Genomic DNA, 17,572 nt, shown 5'->3' with positions numbered 1-17,572 from the left:
TTCAGACAACAGTAACATACGCATGCCTTTTAAGGGCACATGAAACATTTCCCAAGATAGGCTATACTAGGTTATAGAAAAAGTCTTGTTAAATTTAAGATGATTCAATCATACAAAGTAAACATACACTTAGGCCACAATGGAATGAAAGTAGAAACAAATAACAGAAAGGTCTTTGGAAAACTCCCAAATATTTAAAAACACTCTTTTGGGAATTCCCTGGCGGTCCACTGGTTAGGACTCAGCACTTTCACTGCTGTGGCCCGGGTTCAATACCTGGTCGGGGAACTAAGATCCTGCAAGCCACCTGGTGTGGCCTAAATAAATAAAAATAAAAACAATAAAAACACACTTTTACATAGCCCACAGGTCAAAGAAGAAATCAAAAGGGAATTTCAAAGTATTCTGAACTGAATTAAAATGAAAACATAACACAGAACTTCTGGAATATTTTTGTTTGTTTTGTTTTTTACTTGTGGAATATTGTTAGAGGAGTATTTGGGAGAACTAATAACACTAAATGCCTATACTAGAAATGAAGAAAAGGTCTCAAATTAATCAGCTTCTGCCTTAGGGAACTATGAAAAGAAGAGCAAACTAAACCCAAAATAAACAAAAGAAAGAACATAATAAAGATCAAAACAGAAATCAATGAAATAGAACACAGAAGAACAATAAAGTCATCAACCAGCGTTTGCTATGTGCCAGGCCCAGTACTAGGTCCTGAGCATACATATATGGTCCCATTCTTTGAGGATAACTCAACTAGCAGGTTAGATGCACATCAACTAAAAAATAAGCACATCAGAATGCTAATAACATTATCATGATGGAATGCTCAAGGTGCCCACCCTACCTTTGAGAGAGGCCATTCTGGGTGCTTAGGGAAGGGGAGGTGTGAAGGGTGGTTGAGTTCAGGCTCTAAAGATGCAGACCTTCATCTAAAGATGTGTGACCTTGGGCAAATAATCTAACCTTGATTGTCTTCCTTTTCTATAACACGGATATAAAAAACATCCCTGCCCTGCATAGGGCTGTTGTAAGGATTAAAGAATGCCTAGCACATAGTAAATCCTCATCAAATGTCAGATACCATCATAAAGACACAGGTTCTGGGACTCCCCTGGCTGTCCAGTGGTTAAGACTCCACTGCAGGGGGCCCAGATTTGATTCCTGGTTGGTTGGGGAACTAAGATCCCATCCATCAGAGGGAAAGACATGCATAAAGACAGAAAGTGGTGAAAGACAGAAGTAACAGCCAGGAAGGGCTCCCGCTCCCCAGGAAACTGCACTCATGTCTTAGTATTATCCAGAGTCAAGCAGACATAGGCACATAGTAGGTTTATAATTTGTTACAACTGAAACTGAGTTTTTATGGTGTAGTGGGTACTAATTAGCTGAATACAAAGTGTTAATAGCTAATTTTCTCAAGGCAAGATATGATGTGGGTCGAGCACAGGTTCTGCAGTCAATTGCCTTGCTCAGATGCATGCTCTGCAACTTACTGGCTATATAACTCGTGCAAGTTCCTCAACTCCAAATTCAGTCTCCTCTGCAAAATGGCCACAAAGGGTACCTACTTTACAGGGGCGCATAGAATATTAGACGAAATAATGTACGTATCTTACCACACTGCCATGTTCAAAGGTAATAGTATATCATGATACGGTTTTGGAGTTAGGTTCAAATCCTGGTTCTATTACTAGTTAGGTGATCTTGGGCAATACTAATCCCTGCATCTCTCCTTTTCTCTCCTGAATAAGTAGGGTTTTGAGTGAGATAAGCCTGGTTTAGTACATCATTTATCTGTGGTGGCAGACTTTATTAAACAAAACTTTAATGGATACTATATCCCTAGTTGTTTGCTTTTAAGTCAGAGAATTTTCTCACAAGCTCATTGTACTTATGAGACTGTAAGCTTTTTTACAAATATTAACTCAAAATTCTCACTACAACTCCAAGAGGTACTTTTATTGTCCCCATTCTATGCATAAGGAAACTGAGGCAGAGAGGTTAAGTAGCTTGCACAAGGTCACAGGGACTACAAGTGGTATCAGGATTCAAATCCAGGCAGTCTCAGTTTAGCAACCACTGCTACAACTACTAAAGCCTACATGGAGAAAAAAGCAATAACCTGTTTGTAAAAAGTCTACAGGTAGGTATGTTGCAACCTGAATTTCAACAAAGGGTGTGACCTAGAATACTTGCTGACACCTTTGCTTCAGCTACACTTGGACACCAGGAGAAATGGATATATTCCCCACCTAGCACCCAGCCCTACCCTGAGAATTTACACTGAAAACATTGTTCAGACTTTACTGTGCACCTACCATCCAAAGAATGTTTATGTGGGAATGACGCCAAGACGTGAGCTGGACACAGGGCTAACCCTGGGGATACAGGACCAGTCCACTTCCTAGTTGTAGATTTGGGCAATTATTTAGCCTTTCTCCTCCTGGGTTTTCCTATCAAAGCAGACAGATTAATACCTACTTCAGGGTTGTGATTAACACATGCCAAGTGCTTACAAAAGCCTGGCCCAGGTAAGCACTGTAAGTGTTGCTACTTGTTTAGGTAAAGCAACCCAGGTTCTCCAAAAATCATGGCCACAAACTAGCTCCTATTCTAGTTTACCCTCTTGGCCCTGAACGCTGTAAAACTGTACATCTGGACATTGTGTTTGCGCCACAACCCACCAAACCCCCAAATCCCCCCCTTAAACCTGACCCCAATGTTCTAAATGGATTATTCTACCACCCCATCTTGTAAAATTCACTTAATAGCCCCACCCAAGATATAGACTCTACCTTCTAGATGGTTCCCCGCTAGTCACCATCCTTCAGTCTTATGACTTCCCTATAATGCTGGCAGCCTGTACACAGGCTTGACAAAGTCCTATTGTGACTCAAGCATAGCCCTTTGACACAGAAGCAGAGGATTAACTACCCCAACAGCTGCTTTTAACTTAACATTTGCACCAAATCTTGTACAATGATTAGGTCTCATCAGCATCAAGACCTCTCATTCAACACCCATGTCCAGTGGCCTAATGTGTAAGTCTATAAGACCATACCTTAAGTTACCTATTTACAACTGGTTAGGAAACATGCATTTTCCCAAGTAGTAGTACACAAATGCCAATATTAAACACAAGAGCTCAGGGCCTTTAATTAGTGCAGAATCAATAAGGTATTAACTGCTTGAACAAGCAGCTTCATTTATAGAATATTCATTTAGCAGTCATATTTGCATAGAAAGAACCACATAGGGAATTCCCTGGTGTTTTCACTGCAGGGGGACCGGGTTTGATCCCTGCTTGGGGGACTTAAGATCCTGCAAGCCACATGGTGTGGCCAAAGAAAAGAACCACACAATTATGTATATAGTCACCTTTATTATAATGCACGAGTACATTAGAAACTGACATGGATCTCTTTATTAAGACATGTAGATTCTCATGGGCATCTGCTTTCCACTTTTAAGAAAATCCAGTTTACTTGAGAATGGCCAAGATCTTAGTATCAGTACATCAAGTTTCCACCTCATAGGAAACCTGAAAGGGTCTCCTGGGACTCCCAGGTCACTGTACTGTCCACAGACCTGCCACACTCAAGTGTCTTCTGGAATTCCTTCTAAATTTCAAAAGGCACCTGGGCAACAGAACACTGTTACTGATGGTTTTTAAGGTGCAGTTCCAAGGTTAAACATTGTGCCAAAACTTAACATTTTCAAATTGCCCAGGCTTATCTTCCAAAAATAGTGTATTACTCACTTTACTAATCTCCCTGCCAAACAAAACATTGTTAACTGCACAAGTCAGGCAAGGCTCCTCTTCTCTCCTGAATGAAAAGGACAAAAAAGAATTAGATTCATACATAACAATCTTACTTCACTTTTCAATTCTGGTTTACTAGATGTCTCACTGCATGGTTTGTCTCCTCAGTCATTGTCCACAGGACTCTGAGAAGCTGTAGGAATATGCAGGCGCGGACGAGGCCCAGCTTCATCTCCAACGTTGTGGAAAGGGACTGTACATCATGGGGCAGAGCCCTATGCTCCCCTACGCCACCAGGACAGAGCCCGGGGAGTGACCTCCCGGGGTATCCACGTTGGAATGTCTGACTGAACAGTTACTGTAAATTCCCATATAAACAAGTTCCGTTCTGAGAGCGGACAAAGTACAACAAAGTTAGCCTAGGTACCCAACTAATACAATCGACTATATGGTACTGTACTGTAATAGGTTTATAATATTTTTCACACAAATACATAAAAAACAAACACAAAAAAATATAAGAAACATTTTAAATTTTACAGTACCTTGAAAAGTACAACAGCTAGCATACAGGGGCTGGCCTCAAGTGAATAGGCCATGAGTTACTGACTGGAGGTGGGAGATGGTAGAGCTGAAGGATCATCAGCAATAGGAGATGGAGGGCAAGCTGCAATTTCACTGTGCCTGACGTTGATGGCACAGGTTCTGGTCCCTTGCTGGATTCAATTCTATCTACCCTCTTGAAAAAACGATCCAGTGCTATCTGGGTACTAGCTTTTTTTTCTCGTCAGATGACACCGTAGCACTGGATTGCATTCTGAATGGTTGCTTCAACTTTCGTGTGACGTTCTACGTTCGGGTCCTCTGCCTCAAAAACGAACAGTACCTCCTCACATAAAGAAAACCCCCTTACCACTTCCTGCATCATGAAACTCTTTCGTTCTTCAGCAGTGCCACCTACATCACTGCTTTTATGCTTGTTTCCAGACATCCTGGGCTTAAAATACAGATACTGTCCTACTGTACTGCATACAGTACTGCAAAGTATGCTAAAGTACAACCACTTGTAGAGGATGCACGCATATGACAATGTACACCAGACACCTGAATTAACTTACGTGATTGGACATGTGTACACACGTTCGCATCTTAAGGTTTGTATGTAGAGGACTTACTGTACCCGTTTTCAAGACATTTCATTTCCCCGCATCCCATACTACATGACTTGAGGAAAGTTAAAGTCCACCAGGATTAACAACTGTTTCTAATAACTTCCAAAAGTTATGCTTTTATCTATCATAGTTACTGTCATTGTAGACATATGCTCCGCATATGCTGGCGCAACTTAACCCCCATATCACAGAAAGGAACTGTACAAGAGACCAAACCCTTAGTTCCCCTGGAAAGATCGAGAGAGTACACACATTACATGGCTCACATGACAGCTTTGCTGTCTTTGGTTAAGTCATTCAAAATTGTTCCATTTGCAAAACAGAAATCTCTCCTCTATCGTTGAGTATTAAAGATGTGAAGATAAATTTTAAAAAGCCATCTTCCTGGAACATGAGCATACACCTAAGAAACTGTCAACATGCCTACAAAAAAAAAGTAGCAAAATATCTAGATGCATGGAATGGCAGCATAAAAGGGAACTGAGTTCAGAAGGATCAAATGTCTTATGCAAAATGTTGGCAGGCAAACAATGACAGGCCAAAAGGAATTCGTAGATTTACTTACCCCGAATCAAATTATTTGAAATCCCAAACGAATGCTGCAAAACAAGGCAGGTAAGAGCTTTAATCCAGTACTACACCCAAACTGCTTAAAACAAATTTTTCATTCACTTCGGATCAACCTAGATTCAGACAGGCTGCTCTAGAGAGTTGTTTCCTGCATGGTTTGTCTCCTCAGTCATTGTCCACAGGACTCTGAGAAGCTGTAGGAATATGCAGGCGCGGACTCGAGGCCCGGCTTCATCTCCAACGTTGTGGAAAGGGACTGTACATCATGGGGCAGAGCCCTATGCTCCCCTACGCCACCAGGACAGAGCCCGGGGAGAGTGACCGCCCGGGGTATCCACGTTGGTCACTACACTTTAGAAATTAACTTCACCAAGTTGATAACTACTTCGCAGGGCTACCTATAAGGGAGTAGATCCCAATCACCCCAGAGCGTCAACAAGAGTTGCGCTCAAGACTAACCAGCAGACACATCAATAATCTGACTTTTCAACCAGGTACTCCAAAGACATCTAGGAATCCCAACAGGCGATTAGCTTGCTGCCAAAGAAACAGCAAATAACAAACAGCCGTTATAACCCCAATAAAGGCTCCTACTTTTAACCCGATCGTCTGAAATAAAACAATTGCCCCAAAAGAAAAAATAAATGGCAGCAGAATTAAGAATAATCCGAATCGGGAACAAAATGGCCTACATTCAACCCCACTGAAGACGCTAACGCGCCTCCCAAGAAGCAGCATAATGGCGCAACAGGCAATAATGAGGGCGGGCGCTGCGCACTTAGCTTGTGGGCACGAAGGGTCGCGCCCTGCAGGCCTGGGAATTCCCGCGCTAGCGACCCTTGCTTACGGCCAAGATCCGCGGCCAGCTAGGCCTCCCTCGCCCACACCCGACCCGGCCCCATTTTTCCGAGTTAAGCGTAGTTAGCATGGACGCCGAAGATTCGGAATCATTCTAAATAGTATGACCCCCACAGAAAAGGCTGAGTGGCGGACCCAGTACCAGACAAAGCGCCGACAAAGCAAGCATCTAATCACACTCACCTAGTACCCAAAACGCATGACAATAAGCTTCCCCGAAAAGACCGAACGGTTTCAAGGCATCGGTATTTATACCTTCTGGAGCCCTCGGAAGTCAAGAAATGTCTATTGCGCCTGCGCCGCGTCATGCGCAGTTAGGGAGTTAGAAATTCGCTAAGGGTGCTGGGACTCCACTGCAGGTTAAGCCCCACCCCTACCTGGCGTAGAGGCATCTCGCGATACTAGAGACTTCGCGCGGGACCTTGAAAGTGCAAGTTACAGAAAGGGAGGTTTTGAAGTATTTAGGCTGACGGGTACGTGCTGGATCGGGTATTTACGACTCTACGATCAGTTCACCAATCTGGAGGATAAGCCGTTAAATAAAGTCGTCAAAAAAACCTTTGGATTGGGCTTCCCTGGTGGCGCAGTGGTTAAGAATCCGTCTGCCAATGCAGGGGGACACGGGTTCGAGCCCCGGTCTGGGAAGATCCCACATGCCGCGGAGCGACTAAGCCCGTGCGCCACAACTACTGAAGCCCCTGCGCCTAGAGCCCGTGCTCCGCAACAAGAAGCCACCGAAATGAGAAGCCCGCGCACCACAATGATAGAGCAGCCCCCGCTCGCCGCAACTAGAGAAAGCCCATGCGCAGCAACGAAGACCGAACACAGCCAACAATAAATAAATAAAATAAAATAATTTATTAAAAAAAAAACAAAACACCTTTGGATTGGTAAGTGTTCTGAATAGAAAAGGCATTTAAGCCTTGTCTGGAAAAAATAAAAACAGAAAAAGAAAAAGGCATCTAGAGAAATGCAGAGTCTCAAAAGGGATTGAATCTACCCTGTTACGTGTGAAATAAACATTTGATAAATGGCGTTGGTAAATAAGTCGGAAGTACTAAACTGTACACTTAAAAATGGTTAAACTGGTAAATTTTATGTTACGTGTATTTTAACACATATAGACACCTATTATAAAGAAGGCAAGCAAAGAATCCTGAAGATAAATGTTACATGTGAAATGTTGCAAATGTGATAGAATTTCGAATAAATGTTAGATAATTGACGTAGAGCCATCACAGCTCTGCTATAACGAGTAGAAACATTTATGGTGTTCCTCCTATAAGATTTTGTTCTGGGTGCTTTAAATACATTTACCATCACAGCAATTCTAAGACATTGGTATTATTACCCAGTTTAAAAAAAAATTTTTTTTTTAATACCATGCATTTTCTTTCTTTCATTTATATTTGGCTGTGTTGGGTCTTCCTTGCTGCGCGCAGGCTTTCTCTAGTTGTGGCGAGTGGGGGCTACTCTTCATTGCGGTGCACGGGCTTCTCACTGTGGTGGCTTCTCTTGTTGTGGAGCACGGGCTCTAGGTTCACGGGCTTCAGTAGTTGTGGCTCATGGGCTGTAGAGCGCAGGCTTAGTTGCTCTGTGGCATGTGGGATCTTCCTGGACCAGGACTTGAACCCGTGTTCCCTGACTTGGCAGGCGGATTCTTAACCACTGCGCCACCAGGGAAGCCCTATTACCCAGAGCAGTGGTTCTCCAAGTGTAGTTGGCCAACTCTGGGGTCCCTGAAACTCTTTTGGGGGTTCATGAGGTCAAAACTATTTCATAATAATACTTAGACTTTTTCTGCCTCCTTCACTATGTTGACTCCACACTGATGTAAAATGAAATTGTGGGTTAAACTGCTGGTGTCTTAGTTTGTTTCAAAGCCCTGTCACCAAACTGTACTGGTGGTCATTGTATTCTTCATCAACACAAATTTACAATTAAAAAAAAAGTCAGTTTCATCGAAGGACGTCCTTGATGAAGAAGTAAAAATCATTAATTTTACTAATTCTTGCCTTTTGAGTATCTGTCTTTTATTATTTATTTATTTATTTGGCTGCGTTGGGTCTTCGTTGCTATGCACGGGCTTTCTCTAGTTGTGGCGAGCAGGGGCTACTCTTCATTGTGGTGTGCGGGCTTCTCATTGCGGTGGCTTCTCTTGTTGCGAAGCACAGGCTCTAGGCGTGTGGGCTCAGTAGCTGTGGCTCACGGGCTCTAGAGCGCAGGCTCAGTAGTTGTGGCACACGGGCTTAGTTGCTCCGAGGCATGTGGGATCTTCCCGGACCAGGGCTCGAACCCGTGTCCCCTGCATTGGTAGCCGGATTCTTAACCACTGCGCCACCAGGGAAGTCCTGAGTATCTGTTTTTTTAATATTCTATGTGACAAAGTGAGAAGTACACATAGAGCATTTATGCTGCATGTGAAAAGCTGATCTGCAGGAAAAGCACTTATGCCATTGTTTGAGTTGTGAGCTGAAAAAGCCACGTTTTTTCATGGAATACTATTTCATTTGAAAGAATGGCTGACATCTTTACCAACTATATATCTTGTGTGGGACTGGATTTTCTTCATTTACTTAAACCAAAACACCATATAGTAACAGGTTGAATGCAAGAGCAGATATGAGAACTGAGTTGCCTTCAATTAAACCAGACAGTAAAGAGATTTGCAAAAAATGTAAAACAATGCCACTCTTCTCTATTTTTGGAAAATAGTTATTTTTCATACAAATATATTGTTAATTAACCTGTAATGGATTATTATTTTGAAATGTATCATAAATATTTTAAAATTTTCTCAGTTTTAATCTTAGTACAATAAGTATCAATAGATATTACCAACAGATAGAAAGTTTTGTGGGGTTCTGAGTAATTTTTTAAATTATGAAGGGGTCACAAAACAAAAATGTTTGAGAACCAATAGGTTAGAGGAAGAGAGACAAATAATTCTGCTACTTTTCTGGTGATATTACAAGTATTCAGTTGCCTTTCATTCACTCATTCAACACTTACTTAGTGAATATGACTTAATTTGCTAGGCATTGTGCTAGTCACTGGGGATTGAGATGAACCACTTTTTCTGTCCTTGAGCACTCACAGTGGGGGAAATAGACATGACAGCAAATTATACTTCTACTTGATAAGCGCTGTGTGGCATGAATAATGTATTCTGAGGACAGAGCAACTGAACAGTTGGCTAAAGGCTGAGAGGGTTTTCCTGGGGAGTTAAAATTTGAGCTAAAACTTGAAGGAATAGTAAAAGGGTGGAGTGTGGACGATGACAGCATTCCAAGTGAGGAACTAGCAGGCCTGTGGTCTCCCGGGAAGGGTGAGAGGTCAGCTTGATTAGGAACATCAAAGGGAGAACTGCCTGGGCTTTTCATGAGCCTGAGAAATAGGCAAGAGCTGAATACAAAGTATCTTGTGGTCCAGACAAAGTTTAAATTTTATCCTGCAGGTAACTAGGGGTCAATAGTTTTGAAGTAAAGGATTGCTCTATCTTTGCATTTTATCTTTTTTTGGCTGTGCCGCACGGCATGTGGGATCTTAGTTCCCAGACCAGGGATTGAACCTGTGCCCCTGCAGTGGAAGCGCGGAGTCTTAACCACGGGACCACCAGGGAAGTCCCCTATCTCTGCATTTTAGAAAGGTAACTCTAGTGGCAATGTCGGAGAATAGATTGGAGAGACTGGAGGTTATAAAGTCCCATTAAATTATGTTGGCTTTGAACTTGAATGGTAAACATGGCAAGAGGAGACAAAGGAATTGAGACACTTTTTTTTTTTAATTTATTTATTCATTTATTTATTTATTTTTGGCTGTGTTGGGTCTTCGTTGCTGCACGCGGGCTTTCTCTAGTTGTGGCGAGCAGGGGCTACTCTTTGTTGCGGTGCACGGGCTTCTCACTGCGGTGGCTTCTCTTTGTTGCAGAGCACGGGCTCTAGGCCAACGGGCTTCAGTAGTTGTGGCTCGCGGGCTCTAGAGCTCAGGCTCAGTAGTTGTGGCGCACGGGCTCAGTTGCTCCGTGGCATGTGGGATCTTCCCAGGCCAGGGCTCGAACCTGTGTCCCCTGCACTGGCAGGCAGATTCTAAACCACTGTGCCACCAGGGAAGTCCCCGAGAGACACTTCTGAGGTAGAGAATATACAGACTTTATTGTCCCACTGGACCTGCGAGGTAAGAGAGAAACTTGCAGATAATACCAAAGTTTCATTTTGGGATGCTGAACATGTTGTGGTCTCTAACTCTGATAACTGAGAAAGTAGGTGGTAGGGGTAGCGAGTAAGGTCCACATAGGAGGTGAATATAAGTTTTTTTTGTTGTTGTTAACCTATTGTTTATTGAATTGTGAACTGCTGCAAACGCTGCTGAAGTCTCACTCATTCCGACCCCTCTCTCAGCACCCCCTTAAAAAGGAAACCTGGAGGTGCATACCTTGGGAACATGTGAGTGTATATATGTCTACAGGGTAATTGGATATAGGGTTGGACTCCAAGCAAGAAATCCGAGTTGTAAATAAAGATGTAGAAGTTGTCAGAATAAGAGTGGTGACTGAAGTCATGTTGGAAGAGCAGGGAGAGTGATGAGAGGACATGAAAACCCAACATTTAAACGGTGGTCAGGAAAGAAGCCGGGGGACAGAGGAAGCATGATCAGAGGAGAACCAGGAGACTGAGTGGTGTCTGAGAAGCCAAAGAAGAAGTTTTGAGGATTAGAACATGGCCCAGAGCATCACATGCTGCAGAGTAGTCGGATACGTTTTGAGCTGAAAACAGGCCTTGGATGTGGCAGTTAACCAAGAAGACACTGGTAACCTCAGGGAAAGCCATTTTATTTTGGATTTAGTTTATATTTTAATGAGTTGAGTGAACATGGCTTTAGAAATGGAAAACAGCATGTATGGACCAGAGGTCCTACACGAATGTCAAGAAAACTGTTCAGTTTACATCTGCATTGCTTCTTTTTCCTGTCACTCATTTAGTTCAACTGCTTGGACTGTACAGGAATTTAAGTTGTTTAATGTTAGAATAGATTATGTGAAGGGAGTATGGGAAAAGTAGGTGATAGAGACAGGGGAAGATTGTTTTTCTTGGTGGGGCAGGAAGGAGATAAACGCTGATCAAATGAATGAATTAATGGTGTGTGTGTGTGTCTCCTCAGTACCAGATGCAGAGAAGTTGAGGGTGTTTGTTCCTGTCATATGACCTCTATGCTTTATGAAGGAGGCAAAAATTCTTGGGGGAAGAAATTAATGGTACCCACAGAGGAGAAAGATGGAGCAAGCGGTCCAGGCTGCTGGTGTTTCCTTCTCTTCCCTTCACGCCTCTTACAGATGGAATTGAAACAGTGGTTTAGGCTGTGTTTTGGTTTCAGCACCTGGCTTTTCTTTATTGCACATTCTCAACTTCTGTAAGTAGACTTCCTATCCCATCCCCTCCGATTCAATATCCACTGGACTTGCCCTTTCTGATGGTGGTTTTCCAAACCCCTTCTCTGCAATTGTAGTCCTCTCTCTCCTGGGGTACAGTAATCAAAATCCTTATGGACCCTAAATTCATTCACTGTTTCAGCAAACACTGGGCAATGTGTACCTTCGAAATACCCTTCTAGAGACAATGCGTGACCTCAAAAGGGTAATGGCAGTTTGAGGCCTCTTTGGAGGGCTAGTAGAAGGAAAATATGGGAGCAGGTGGAGCCCAATGGCACGAGCAGTTCTGACTCATGGTTTCTCTTAACCCTTGGTAAAGGGTGCTACAATAATCAAGGCCAGTCTCTGAAGTGACAAGTACAAAGTGAGTCATTGGTGGGGCCACCTCGATTGAAACTGGGCTGCTTGCCAGAGAGGAGTACATAAGCTACGATCTGTCCTATTGTGATGTCAGCCTGAGGTCTAATTATATTGTGGTCCAGACACAGTAAGTCCTTGCAGGGACAACTGATTAGGATGCAATTGCTTTTCCTTGAATATATGTAAAGAGTGATTACATAATTTTCTTTGACTTTGGGGAGGTAACTTCACCTCTCAAGTTCTTCACTGGTAAAATGAGTGTACTTTCACTTACCTCCCAGTCTAGGTGGGATTAATAAAACCTAGAGCTGCACCTGCTACATACACAGTGTGGGGTTCACAGGTGGCTTTCCTCTCTGCAGCTTATTCTTTTTCCACAATTCTGTACAGACAGACACAAACATCACTGACCTTCATCTCTGGTTACATTTAATGTTCTTACTATAATTTTTCCCCCTCATCTACTTCTCATTTAGGGTGTCTAGCAATATTTTAGGGATTTTTTTTTTTTTTGCCACGCTGTGCAGCTTGCAGGATCTTAGTTCCCACGCCAGGGATTGAACCATGCTCCCTGCATTGGGAGCACGGAGTCTAAACCACTGGACTGCCAGGGAAGTCCCTTAGGGAGCATTTTTAAGCAACCTTAAATCATTTGGAGTGAGGTAGAACATAAAAAATATACAGTACACACCAGAATAGTATAATTTGTTTTTTTAATTCTAAAATACATTAATAATTAATATTGATAGGAAGACTGATATACAATGCAATTATTTATTTTACAAGGAGATTCTGTACATCAGGGAAGCATCTTGAAGTACAATACAACAGGCTTTTATTTCTTCTTTACATTATGATTGTGAATTGTTACTTACACGGAAAGAGAACACAAAATCCTCTTTATATATATATTTATATAAACACCTGAAAAGACTTGACTCCCAAAGTATCTTGATTCAAAAGAACACGAATGAGATGAAAGATGAACTAGATTCCTTGGTGGCACATAGAAAGCCAGACAAGTAGCTCAGGAAATCAAATCCTGTTTCAAGCTTGGCACATTAAGGGAAAGGAAGGCAGTGAAAGGGGTTTGAAAAATGTCATCTGAAGCCACAGAGGATGCTGGCATAAGCCAAATAGTTTCCAAAACAACAAGATAGAAAGGTTAGAAGAAGTTAACACTTAATGTGTGGCCACCTTATAGACAGACCTCTAACAACTTTGTAGAATTGTCACTTATCTTCCCTTGGTCATATCAAATATTAATGAATTTGAAGGAGATGTGGGCCCAGTGTATCTCCACAGCCATAAAGCACTTGACGTTTACTGAGAAATCCAAATACCTCCCTATACCCCATATGGAGGGAAGATACTACCTTTTAAGGTCACTTTAGCTTTGTTTTAACCTGATATTCTGATTGTTCAGCAAATCTTACATGGACATGAAAGGAGGAAAAGAGAAAAATCCACTGAAAGATCACATACAGAACAACATGGACTGCAGAAGAAATCAGAAGAAATCTATAAAACAGCCACAATTTTCTGAACATTAAAGGGAAAAAGCCACATTCATCAGTTGAGTAGAAACTATTTTTTTCCCTTCCACTTAGAGTGTATAGGAATTAGAGGGAAATAGTAAGGCTGTATGGTTTTCAGTAAAAATTCAAAGAAAGCAACTGAATCTTCTGTTTTAGGAAATCATATTAATATATATTACACATACAAAAAGGAGTGGGGCCTGAGTCAATGCCCAGGCACCAACTGCACCGGCTACAGCTTGGAAGAGGAGGGGTGAGTGAGGTGGAAGCTCCCAGAGAGGGTCAGCAGGAAGATCAATGTTGGGAGTTAAGACAAAGAGTGCAGCTGGAGAAGGCAAACAGTACTGAGGAAAAGAGAGGAGCAGTGGGTCATGATCTTGCCCCTCCTAACTGCTTCTCCAAAGACCTTTTTCTATCTAGCACTCCACATCCCCAGGACCTTGCTGTGATTCTGGCTGGAAGTGTGGGGCTGACAGCACACAAGTGCTCCCACAGAGTTGCTGCAACTCTGCTTTATGGGGGAAAATACATCTCTTGGTTAGAATGATTTAGAGTATCATTTGGTACAACAAAAGTACAATAGCCTATACAATTTAAGCCATGAGTCAGTTTTCTACCAAGTTAGCCTCAATGTAAAGGCCTTTTTTGGTTTTGTTTTTATATACAGAAAACATATATGCTTTCTCATTTTCCCAACTTGGAATCTGGTTGCAGCTCAGACTGTTTAACAGACAGGAAAAACATAAGTTCCCATCATTTCTTCAAGATTTCTTTCTTTTTTTTACAGATAAAAGTCAGAATGACTTGTGCCAAAAGGAAGAACATGTCAGATCCTGAGCTTCTCTTGGGCTGGACTGCCTGAAGAGGACTGTACTGCTGTGTTACAAGAGGTATAGTGCAGTGCTTTCAGCTGACATGCCAGTGTGGTATGAAGGCTTCCCCTGGAGGTGGGGGCCCCTTTTTCCAGAAGGTTGGGGGCCTCCAGAAGGTTTCCCCCATCACCAACTGGATGTGATGGCTAGAATTTAGCGCCTACACAGGTGGGTCTCACAACAGGACAGGGCAGGTAAGGCTAATGGTGCAAACTGTGCCTCAGCACAGGCAGTCATCCTGGGTGAGGGTGAGGTGCAGCCAGTAAACCCTGGAACCTGCAAGTGACTCAGAACATTGGTGGCTGGTGAGGGAAGAGCCCTCAGGTATGCTGCAGTATTAAAAGGTTCAAAAGCACTGACAAAGTGTTCAGCTTTGCCCAAGGCAGCACATGAGAATCCATTCCAGTGAAATGCTACATTCACAGAAGTGCTGTTCACCCCAGAACTATATCCCAGAGGACTCAATTCTGGCTGCGCTGAGAAGTGCTGAAGTTCCCTCCATGTCGCTCTGGAGACTGAAGCAGCAAGGCAGCCCTGTTTTAGGGGGTTGCTTAGATCCTCTCTCAAACTTCAGCATCATGGACGGTGGTAGCTAAAACAGATGATCAAAAAGAGCCGAGTTACCAGATATCATAGATTTCTTTGCTATTACAACTGACCCTTGAACAACAAGGGTTAGAACTGTGCGAGTCCAATTGTACGTGGAGTTTTTTCAATAGTAAATACCACAGAACTACATGACTGAATAGCCTGTGTAGGAAGTGGAACCATGGATACCGAGGTGCCACATATATGGAGGGGAGCTATAAATTATACGTGGATCTTCAACTGTTCAGAGGGTTGTGGGAGCCCCAACTCCTGCCTTGTTCACAGGTCAACTGTATTATCTTAAAAGTAATGAAATGAATGTTCCAATTTTAAAAAGTTATTTCTCCTCCACTCTAATCCTACCTGACATTTCTGTAGCATCTGATACGCCTGATCCTCTTCCTTCCTTCTTGAAACTCTCTTCTTTTGACTTCCGTAACACTATCTTTTCCCTAGTTCTCCCTCTTTTTCAATTGCTTTTCCTCAATGTTTTCCTGGTTCATTTTCCTCTGTCCACGCTTTAAATACAAAACACTTTTCTCCTTAAGAACTACTATCTTTTTTCATAAATTTGAATCTTTATACCTTGCTTTTCTCCCTGGACTCTAGGCTGAATATCCAACTGTCTTCTAGGCAGCTCCCCCTCCATGTGTCACAGGATCATCAGACTCAACATGTATAATTGACTTTCTAGTTTGTTCACTGACTGCCTTCCTCTTTTAGAATAAAAGCTCCTTGAGGACAGGGACTTTATCTTGTTCTCTGCTATATCCCAAGCACCCAGAACTGTATCTATCAGGTAGTGGGTGCTGAATATTCACTGAATAAATGTCCTAAACTGTTCGCCTGAACTCCTTATTAACTAAACAGTCTTCAAAAATCACATTGGAAATCTAAGGAGTCATTTTGATTACTTCCTTTAGTTCATCCCTGGAATCAACAGATTGCCAAATCTTGTTGATTCTATGCTTGAAATGTCTTTCAAACCTATCTCCCCTGGTTTGAGCTAGCAGCATGCTTACTCTATTTTAGTTGCTTCCTAATTGGTCTCCCTGCTGCTGGTCTCGTCATTCTTCCAAATCACCTTCCACAGTTCCACCAGGGCTTTTTCCCAAATACACGGAACTCCAATGGTTCCAATATCCTAGAATGAGTCAAAGCTCTTCAGAACACGACTGTAACGCATCTTGCTAGTCTCTCCTTCACCATGCTGCCCCCATCCATCCTCTGCTCCAGCTACATGTTCTATTACTCAGAACACGCATTTTCCTGCGTCCCGAAGTCTTGCTATAGCTGGTAGTTCTGCTTACAATGTTCCTTCCTTCCTTCCTGTCCAAATAAATTATTTTACATAATTTAAGATGCAGCCTAAATGTCACCTTCTCTATGACTTTCTTGTATTGTTGCTCAATATGGTACTTTACTACTAATACTACTAATAATAAAAATAGCTAACACTGGACTTCCCTGGTGGCACAGTGGTTAAGAATCTGCCTGCCAATGCAGGGGACATGGGTTCGAGCCCTGGTCCCAGAAGATCCCACATGCCGCAGAGCACTAAGCTCATGCGCCACAACTACTGAGCCTATGCTCTAGAGCCTGAGAGCCACAACTACTGAGCCTGCGTGCCACAACTACTGAGCCCACGTGCCACAACTACTGAAGCTCGTGCGCCTAGAGCCTGTGCTCTGCAACAAGAGAAGCCACTGCAATAAGAAGCCCGTGCACCACGACGAAGAGTAGCCCCCACTCAATGCAACTAGAGAAAGCCCGTGTGCAGCAACGAAGACCCAACGCAGCCATAAACAAACAAACAAACAAACAAATAAATAAATTTATTAAAAAAAAAAAGCTAACACTGACATAGCCAGGAAATGGTGGAGTTGGGATATGAAACCTGACAGATTCAGGCCTCAGAATGACTGAGGCATTTATCATATTGATTGTACACAGTGGTACATAGGTCTCTTCCTGGATTAGACTATAATCTCCCTGCTGGCAAGTATGGTTTGTTATTTGAGTTCATATTACAGCACCCTGAATGGTGTTACTGTTGTTCAAAGAATCTGCCTTCTCTAATCCTGTCAGAGTTCAGTACAAAAAAATTCTGTAGTTAAAATAACCATTTGTCTGTACTGTGATCGAAAAAATGTTTAACAATATTTTATTTTCCAATTTTGCTTCTTCCTTTTTTTTTACAGCAAACTGTAATTGTCATTATAACTTCTTTCATTTAGCCTCCTTTTATAAATGTTCTGAGAGTCACCTAGATGCTTTCACTGATTCCATTTGTGGCTCGCTGAGTCTTTAGGTGTGGGCTGGGTCCTTAATCACAACAGTAATTCCAAATCAAAATGCTTCTTGGCTTGTTTCATGATGTTTATACACTAAATTGGTAAGATCAACTGTGC

At 42.5% G+C, this 17,572-nt stretch overlaps 2 protein-coding genes and 2 non-coding genes across 17 annotated transcripts in view; all 4 read right to left on the bottom strand.

Moving 5' to 3' along the window:
• Positions 1 to 6,674, bottom strand: part of RCC1 (regulator of chromosome condensation 1) — a 29,219-nt gene extending 22,545 nt beyond the window's left edge. For 2 of the 3 annotated variants that reach the window (XM_059916828.1, XM_059916832.1), the window contains exon 1: positions 3,773 to 5,506. In XM_059916828.1, the coding sequence (XP_059772811.1) occupies positions 3,773 to 3,877 (105 nt within the window). In that variant the 5' untranslated portion in view covers positions 3,878 to 5,506. The other variant, XM_059916842.1, reaches the window with a different exon arrangement.
• LOC132354714 (small nucleolar RNA SNORA73 family) lies at positions 3,913 to 4,113 on the bottom strand. Its single transcript, XR_009499379.1, has one exon. It is a non-coding gene; the product is annotated as a small nucleolar RNA SNORA73 family (small nucleolar RNA).
• On the bottom strand, positions 5,657 to 5,860 carry LOC132354712 (small nucleolar RNA SNORA73 family). The gene has a single exon (XR_009499378.1). It is a non-coding gene; the product is annotated as a small nucleolar RNA SNORA73 family (small nucleolar RNA).
• Positions 6,675 to 12,859: 6,185 nt separating the features above from the next.
• Positions 12,860 to 17,572, bottom strand: part of PHACTR4 (phosphatase and actin regulator 4) — a 149,657-nt gene continuing 144,944 nt past the window's right edge. For all 12 annotated transcript variants that reach the window (XM_059916753.1, XM_059916786.1, XM_059916796.1 and 9 more), the window contains one exon: positions 12,860 to 15,165. In XM_059916753.1, coding sequence (XP_059772736.1) covers positions 15,150 to 15,165 — 16 coding nt within the window. In that variant the 3' untranslated portion in view covers positions 12,860 to 15,149. The remainder of the gene's footprint in view (positions 15,166 to 17,572) is intronic.

The sequence above is a fragment of the Balaenoptera ricei genome, chromosome 1 (genome assembly GCF_028023285.1).
Source record: "Balaenoptera ricei isolate mBalRic1 chromosome 1, mBalRic1.hap2, whole genome shotgun sequence".
Lineage (NCBI taxonomy): Eukaryota > Metazoa > Chordata > Mammalia > Artiodactyla > Balaenopteridae > Balaenoptera > Balaenoptera ricei.
This window is presented reverse-complemented; position numbering and strand designations above follow the sequence as displayed.